Source organism: Leiobunum rupestre, chromosome 2 (genome assembly GCF_980474605.1).
Source record: "Leiobunum rupestre chromosome 2, qqLeiRupe1.1.hap1, whole genome shotgun sequence".
Taxonomy (NCBI): Eukaryota; Metazoa; Arthropoda; class Arachnida; order Opiliones; family Sclerosomatidae; genus Leiobunum; species Leiobunum rupestre.
In genome coordinates, this window is record NC_143385.1 from 27,522,916 (window position 1) to 27,531,775 (window position 8,860).

At 37.2% G+C, this 8,860-nt stretch overlaps 1 protein-coding gene across 1 annotated transcript; it reads right to left on the minus strand.

Moving 5' to 3' along the window:
* Positions 1-575: 575 nt before the first annotated feature.
* LOC149957244 (uncharacterized) lies at positions 576-1,211 on the minus strand. The gene has a single exon (XM_090166921.1). The coding sequence runs from the start codon at positions 1,209-1,211 to the stop codon at positions 576-578; it is 636 nt and encodes a 211-aa protein (XP_090023047.1).
* Between the last annotated feature and the right edge of the window lie 7,649 nt (positions 1,212-8,860).

Sequence of the window (8,860 nt, forward strand, 5' to 3'; positions counted from 1 at the left end):
GAAAAAGAGAAAAAGAGAAAAAGAGAAAAAGAGAAAAAGAGAAAAAGAGAAAAAGAGAAAAAGAGAAAAAGAGAAAAAGAGAAAAAGAGAAAAAGAGAAAAAGAGAAAAAGAGAGAAAGAGAGAAAGAGAGAAAGAGAGAAAGAGAGAAAGAGAGAAAGAGAGAAAGAGAGAAAGAGAGAAAGAGAGAAAGAGAGAAAGAGAGAAAGAGAGAAAGAGAGAAAGAGAGAAAGAGAGAAAGAGAGAAAGAGAGAAAGAGAGAAAGAGAGAAAGAGAGAAAGAGAGAAAGAGAGAAAGAGAGAAAGAGAGAAAGAGAGAAAGAGAGAAAGAGAGAAAGAGAGAAAGAGAGAAAGAGAGAAAGAGAGAAAGAGAGAAAGAGAGAAAGAGAGAAAGAGAGAAAGAGAGAAAGAGAGAAAGAGAGAAAGAGAGAAAGAGAGAAAGAGAGAAAGAGAGAAAGAGAGAAAGAAAGAAAGAGAGAAAGAGAGAAAGAGAGAAAGAGAGAAAGAGAGAAAGAGAGAAAGAGAGATTTTTGTATACTTTAAGTTAAGGAATTTACTTAATGAAAAAAAAACTAAACTCATCGTAGCATATTTGATGAGAATAGATGAAAATTCAGTATATTAATAGAGTCACGCAAGACTGATGCCGTTACGTCTTCTATTAATGTCGTTGACAGTTTGAATTTTCGAATAAAATCCACAAAAAAAGTTGTGATGGTACCACGAGCTCCTACATATAGGCCAATAGTTTCCCATTCCACCGCGTCTGGGTATTTCTCACGGAAATACGCGTGTGTCGTATCCATATAGTCCTTTTTTTCTTTATTAACACGGTTAGATTGGTCCGCGTATTGCTCAAATCGTACAGTTGGATCGAGTATGTAACCGTGTGGCTCTTTTGCGTTGGGCTTTGTGGGATCGGTTCGCAAGACTTGAAATTTGCGATCGATTATCACCAAATCCGCACGTTTGTTGCTCCCGTTCTCGTCCCTACAATGAACCTCCTTATGGACTTCGAGTCCGGTGGATAAGCAGCTCTCTTCAATCAAATTGACCACTCGGTTGTGTCTCGCGATTACCAACTCGTTAGAATGGGGACAGTCCTGAAGCACGTGACAAAGTGTTTCTTTCTTCACGCAGTTGAGATACCTGCATGAGATTGTGCTATCAGAACGGCCTTTCGTTCCGCGAGTGGCGCAGCAATTGGAGTTCATCTTGATCGCGGAGGTCCACTGTGATGAAGAAAGTCCCTTTCCGGTTGTCATCCACGCCAATACCCTTCCCTGGAAGCTTCGACCAATCATCGAAAGCGTTATTTCGATGAAGGTACGGTCTCTGATGGGTTTGATTGAATATGAAGTTTCTCCAAACACTCCAAACGTTCCGTATCGAAGTCCCGACAAGCCTGTTGAACTGGGTCATCGATGCTTGTCAGTTTCAGCGCGATGCTGTAATGTTGGAGGTAGGTCTCCCACGAAGCGCGGACTATTCCTAGACCTCTTAGCCGTCGTGGAGAGTAGATCATAGCATCTGGGCTTTCATTAGGAATCAAGATTATTTGTTTCACAGCGCCACGGATTGAGACATCTAAGTCCTTCAAGAATTGTTTGGTCAAGTTTTTCAACGGGGCATTTTGCAAAGGATAAACGACTGTTGGCCATACGAATTGATTAATGATGTTGTACTTTTGACTAGGCTGTAGCAGCGGGGTAGATGTCAACAGATCTAAATTCTCGGCCACGGTTTTCAGGACGGTGAATTTGTCAAGGACTATCTCATCCTTGAAGTTAATTCCCAGGTATTTTACCCGTTCATCGTGCGTAAGGGTAGGGATTAGGTCACCGTTAAGCGATTTGAAGAACTCTGAGGTCACGTCCAAGCGTCCATTCTTTATAAGTATGGCTTTACTTTTCTTGCAGTTGACTGAAAGTCCAATTTCTCGTAGACGGTCCATAATCATCTGCACCAGAACCGCAGCAGAGTCACTGTTTTTCGCTATAGCCGTTGTATCGTCAGCGAAGCCCAGGCCTGATAATGGCTTTTCACCTTGGAAAATAGCGCAACCGCGCGGCCATTGATATTTGCCACCGAAAGTCGGGGGTAAATATAGTCTCGATCGCGCTGCCACGACAATTTGCCACCGAAAGTCGGGGCTCGGGAATTTCGGTTGCATATAGCAACCGCCACGCGATCGAGTCTATTCAGAGGTGGGCAAAAATTGTGAGCAGCTGTCTAACATGAACGCTCATAATTTTTTACCTTGATTTTTCAAGTGAGCGAGTGTTCACGACAGGCGATCTTATTTTATCTATCTTCAAATGAGCAAGCTCAGGGCGAACGCAGAATAGTTTTTTTCACTGGATGATAAATCACGGCGCGGTGAGCGAGATCAGCCGATAAACGGATTAGTCTTTTTACTTTTGGGCGATAATCCCTCTAGCGGCGCGGCATTTTTTCAATTGAAAGCGAATAGCGGGGCGTCGAGAAATATCTTCCCGGATGACGGAATTGGATGTTCAATTTTGAAAACTAGTAGAGGGCGAATCTTGATCACTATGAGCAATGGCGTGGTTTTTCCTCGAATATCGTTCACCGGGAGGCAAACCTTCATTGAAAATATTTGGGTTTATCATCCAACGTTTTGTAAGCCTGATAATTGTATAGTGTGAACGAAAAAAAGTGATATGGGAACAATTGTTACAATTGTCCTGGTGATTGTATACAATTTTCTTCCTTACAATTACTTTGATACAATTAAGTGGGCCAATTAATTGTATAGTGCGAACTGAGCTTAGAATATAGGGGCATATTTATTGGTTCTTTCTGTTATTGTTGTCACCCCCCCCCACCCAATTCGTCCCGGAAACGTTACAATGGTTAACTTGTTCTTTATCATTGTTCGAAATGAATCGCAACCAAGCTTTAACAATGCAAAATATACGAAAAAAAATTTCTGGAAACAAAAATATAATGTACACGAAAATAAAGTAGTCCATGGGCCACGAACATAATTTTTAAAGTGCGTAACAACACACTAACTGCCTAACAAAATACAAAATATTTGAAGAATTATAATACATTTGCGCAGGTCGCCTGCAAAGATGGAATTAAACTTATCCATATAAAATGTAATAATAAAGATTAAATGATATATAACATTAACAAATATATATATAAGTTTAAAAAATATATACTTTATTATAAATCATTTATATTTATTTTTATTATTAATATTAAATAAATAAATTAATAAAAATCAGCATGACTATTATCCATGTCGTCACTTCAAGAATAAATCATCGTATGTTGTGGGTTGGGCAACGGCTATCGCGAGCGTGACCTAAATAAAGGGTGGGCGAATGGTGTTGACACCAGGCCTGTAGCCAGAGGGAAGCCAATACGGGCGTGAGATGTTTAACGCGTGATCTAGCCATTCTTGGCACTCAACCCCCACTTGTCCAATGTTGTGTATCCCTCAACCCGCTCATCTAAATGTTGCCACATGTTAAATTTAACGAAAGCATAATTAAAAATAATGCGACTAACGTCGAATGGAAATGATTAATAATGATATCGCAATATAAATATGCAAATTAAATTCAAAATTTATTGTCATTTGGTAAATTTGGTTTTTGCGAAATTTAACGTAAACGTATATCAAACCTTACACGGACGGACTCGCGTGGCTCTATTTTATTTTTTTGTCGGTGTAGGGAGCCTTATTAAGCACTCCCACAATGCTCTAGAAAGCTAGTTTTATTATTTGAGGAAATATATAGACGCATTTGTTTAGGACTAATGATATAGAATCGGGAACCAAGTTCATATCAATTCTTTATTCAACGAAAAGAAAAAAATCAGACAATTGAAGAAATAGCATTTTGCAAGTAACTAAAATAAATTAAACAACGCCAGTCTACATCTCTTAGGGAAACCACTTTTTGTCCTGAGAGTTCGTGTTGTCCTAATGTGACCATGGTACCGTTACATTCGGTTTTTGTTCTTTGCTATATAACTAAATATATTACGTAAGCGTATTTCAACATAATAGTACCGAAGTACTTTTCTTCCGATTTTTTAGAGATAAGTGGGGTTGGTCCGCGGGCCGAATAAGGCCGACCCCTTAATTGCTTATGCAGGCTGATATTTCCAAAGCCCTTCGTTTTGAAACAAGACGTACGACAGTCAGAATACATACAATCCTGTAGAAAACCCGATTAAAATCAGTGTCACACTTATTTGTTACTTTTCCTCACACGTCGAGAGCGACGTGCGTACTGCTCCAATAAGTGTCACACTTATATATGTTACGTCGGATCATACGTTGGAAACAGCGTGTACTGCTCCAAAAAGTGTTACACTTATTTGTTAATTCTGGTCATACGTTGAAACCGAGGCATACGACTTCAGCTGGTTTCACACTCGACGGAGTGTCTACGATAAACGCCGCGCGGAATTTTGTTTCACATTCGATATACCGTTAACGCTCAACAATACGTTGTTAATTTTCTGTCAAGTGCAGTGGCGTACCTAGGGAAGGTTGGATGGGGTTGTTCGCCCCGGGCGGCATTTTCTGTAGGGCGAAATTTTTCTTTCAAGTAAAGAAAATTGTTTGTTTTTAGTAATGGTTAAAGTTGATCCTTTTCTCGTAGTGAGACTAGCTTTTTGTTCATTTGGCTAGAATGAATGCGTATTCTTAGTGTTTTTGTACTTTTGCTGTAATATTTCAAATAATTTGTAGATAATAAAGCAAGGTAAGGGTGTGCCTACAGTGCCTTATTATTATAAAATCGGTTTTAGCTATGATTTTGAATTTTTCATGTCACATAGCACGCCCAGGGGGCCATTGGACGATGAAAATTTCAATGTCCTTGAACCAAGTCTTCAAGGTCATTCAAAATCTCACTTCAGAACCACTGGGTTAAGAGATTTTGTGCTACCACATTCTACCTCTAATAAGCTTTGACCCGATGTAAATTGACCGATAAGAAGATGATAAAACGAAGAAAGAAAACTGAATGGTCATCAAGCTAAAAGTAACAATAATAGCTAAATGAAAAGAGACTTAAAACGATTTTAAAATTCACAATTTATTTATTTAAAAAATCCTACTTTTTCTCTTTCTTCAGGGATTTTTACAAGTCTCGAGATAGCTTTTGAATGACCTTGAAATTTTCATCGTCCAATGCCCCCTACGCCTGCTATTTGACCTGAAAAATTCAAAATCCTAGCTAAAACCGATTTTGAGTTATTCGACTTGGATCGTTTTTTAGTGGACACCCTGTATCACTGAAACTGCTCGCGTGTACGAAGCACTTTAGTAAGTCTATGGTCACCACATAGAGCGATGTATACTTTTCTCATAAGAAATATATAATTCTGCTTTTGCTTATACTCCGCGAAGTCAAGGCTTTGGCCACTTTGTATTTTGTACTTCCGATGCAATGTTCATTTGCGAAAACCAAGTATATTACGAAAACGAACGAGATAAAGGTTATGTTGTTTTTATCTGAAAGAATGTCCACTTTATTTATTGGATAATTTAGGCAACGAACAATTGTTTTTTTTTAGATAGACCTACTTATTAGATAAACTTGATAATTAAATTCTGATCATACGCGACGGTTTATTTATATGGTTTGCACGTCATAGAAATAAGAGGGGTCAAAGGTGAAACGTATAAAATTAAATGATCCGATTAAACTTTCTTTTATCTGAATTGGTAGATAATACGAAGGTCTATTTTCATTCAAATAGATAAACCCCTGGAAGACATCGCCATTGATGACTTTTTATTAGATTATTTCTACCAATAGGATATTATTAAGTGCGATAAAACCAATCATTACATCTTGGAGCGCAACTTGCTAAAGAAATGGTACAAGCATTTTTTAAACATATTACAGGTTATTAAACTCATAAGTTACATAAGTTATGATTTTTAAACGCTGTAAATATATTTTAAAAACAAATTACAGCATCGATTGTAATAAATTATATTCCACTATTTCATAAAAAAATTGCCAAACATCTTAACCGACAGAAGTGTTTACAAAGCATAATGCTTGTCCACTTCATCGGTGTGTACCACGTTTTCGCAATATCGTATAATTCGATACTAAAATTACGATTAGATCCCGCCCCCTCCCGTAGATATTAAATATCCTGGAATTGAACCCTTGTAGGAATTTAATTAAAATTGATTTTATATATAAAATGTATGGTTGATTAGTTGGAAACAACACTCCAAACGCCGTATAATCGGCGAAATGAAAAAAAAACGCTATCATTTAAGTAATGTTTGCATATTTGGAATAAAAATTAGCAGTGATTGTCCGATAACAAAAATTTGTCAGCTGTGCCTACTAGCGGCCCAATTAGCTTCCCTTTGGGAGTTCAAGGTTTCCTTAGGTGGCTTTTGATAGCCCGTAATGGCGTTATTAAGCACTTTAAAAATCATGTCCACGGGCTACTTTATTTTTTGTGTACATTACATTTTTGTTTCCAGAAATTTTTTATCGTATATTTTACATTGTTAAAGCTTGGTTCCGATTCATTCCGAACAATGATAAAGAACAAGTTAACCATCGTAACGTTTCCGGGACGAATTGGGGGAGGGGGATAACAACAATAACAACAAGTTGGCCAGCCAAAATATACCTCTCCTCGGAAGAATTGTCCCTAGCGGTATTAATTTTTCAAGATGACTTTTAAAGATATATCTCCGCAATTCCGAGTTATTTACTAAAAACGTAATCCCGGTTAAATCCCGCCCGGTATAAAATTTTAATTATAATTAAAATAATTGAGACGAAACAACCGAGTATAATTTATTCAGAATATTATAAATTAATTAGTTACAACAGCTAGTTAGACGTACTAAAACAATGCTCAATTGAATTTAACCCTATTTACGGTACAAGTTTATCAGTTAAATATAATACGAAGCCAATTTTAATGAACGAAATATCTACAGAGGGTATTTGTATTTGTCTCGCTTACGAAATACTTGCCGCATCTTTAACGCTCATTTTATTTCAAATTAAACAACTTAATCGGCCGAGAAAACGTTTAAAATAAATTACGAAGTAATGACGACCCAGTTAAAAACCAGACCAACATAAGTGTAAGCAACTCGATAAAAATATACGACTGAAAAAACGAAATAAAATACAAATAAAACGAAAGATATTTAAAATTAAAACAATGATCCTAATAAAACGTAAAAATACCCTCCACATCACGCACATTCGAAATACGCAGAATTAACGTTATACTATATCCAGTTTAAAATATTATTGTATCAAAAAATAAAAATTACGAATAGAAAAATACACAATAACAACTCAATCAATCAGACTTCAGAAACAAAACTCGTAGAAAAATTTTATAACGCAGTCAAGCAATCAGACTTCAGAGTCAAAATAATTCATAGAAAAATATTATAACGCAGTCAAGCAATAAATTAGTTCAAATACTTAGAAATCAAGCAATAGAAAATATAATATCAAGAAGCGCAACACCTTACCATTCACAAATACGATTTTTCACGTTATTATAATGAAACCGGATAAGCTTTTGGGCATGACTTATGCTCTGAAAGGTTCCTCTAAGACTGGACGATTTTGCGGGAAAAAGGAAATAAACTTAAAAAATAGTAGATACAAATATAAGACAGAAAAAACCAACAATACCAAAGATTAGACAAAAAGAACGTAATCGGGATCAGTTAAAAAACACAACAAAAAAGCGTATCCGAAACAAGATTTCACCTTTAAAATTTCATACGTAAAAAATATAGACTTTAAAAACCATTAATATACTCTTCCAAGAAGCTGAGTTTATAATTTTCAAATATGAGTAACTTGTATCGGTGGTTCTGTGGTAGAACAATCACCTGTCACGCAGGAGGGCTCGGGTTCGAAACCTGGTTGGCGCTTTCTTTTTTAATCAACAGAGAATACGCTACATTATAATTACTTCGATGCAATAATTTAAATGGACCACGAAATTTCGTTCTATTTAGTAACAACCAAAATTTAATACTCTGTTAATTTGTAATTAACGCTTCCGATTAAGCTGAGGGTCTAATTTTCGATTAACCGTAATAACTGTCGGTGGTTCTCTGGTAGAACGTCCGCCTGACAAACAGGAGGTCTCAAGTTCAAATCCCGCCTGATGCGATCGCAAATTGATACTAAGACGAATACCGTAAACAATTGGTGGAAACCCTGCCATTTGGACGTTGAGACGTTTATCGTAACCCTCAGCACTCGGTCCGTCCTAAAACGTCAATAAGAAGAAGTTGGAGAGCAAAGACGCATATGCAAATTTAACACTTTCAACTGCCATTACACAAACTCAACACTCACAACCGCCATAACAAACAAACTCAATATTCCTACACTACACATTAACATTGCGACAAATTCCCATTACAACTGAGCCAAAACTGCAACGACGGCGAGCGTTAACGAAAAAAACGACCAAACCGCACCCTACGCAACCGCAACTTTACCCGTTAACGCTCACCGTCGGACGGTGGTTTTGCCAACCTTTAACAACGATTTCACGACTTTTCACCCGTAACACGTATTGGACTTTGCCCCCGGTAACGCGTTCGCACACACACACAGACACCCAGACACAAACACAGAGACGATGATTGTAAAACCCCTCCTAGGGGACTTTGTCCCCTCGGAGAGGTAAAAAGAACCAATAAATATGCCACTATATTCTAAGCTCAGTTCGCACTATACAATTAATTGGCCCACTTAATTGTATCAAACTAATTGTAAGGAAGAAAATTGTATACAATGACCAGGACAACTGTAAGAATTGTTCCCACTTTTTCCGTTCACAC

Excerpts from the sequence above, each read along its gene's own strand:
- LOC149957244 (XM_090166921.1), bottom strand. The coding sequence starts at position 1,211 with ATGAACTCCAATTGCTGCGCCACTCGCGGAACGAAAGGCCGTTCTGAT.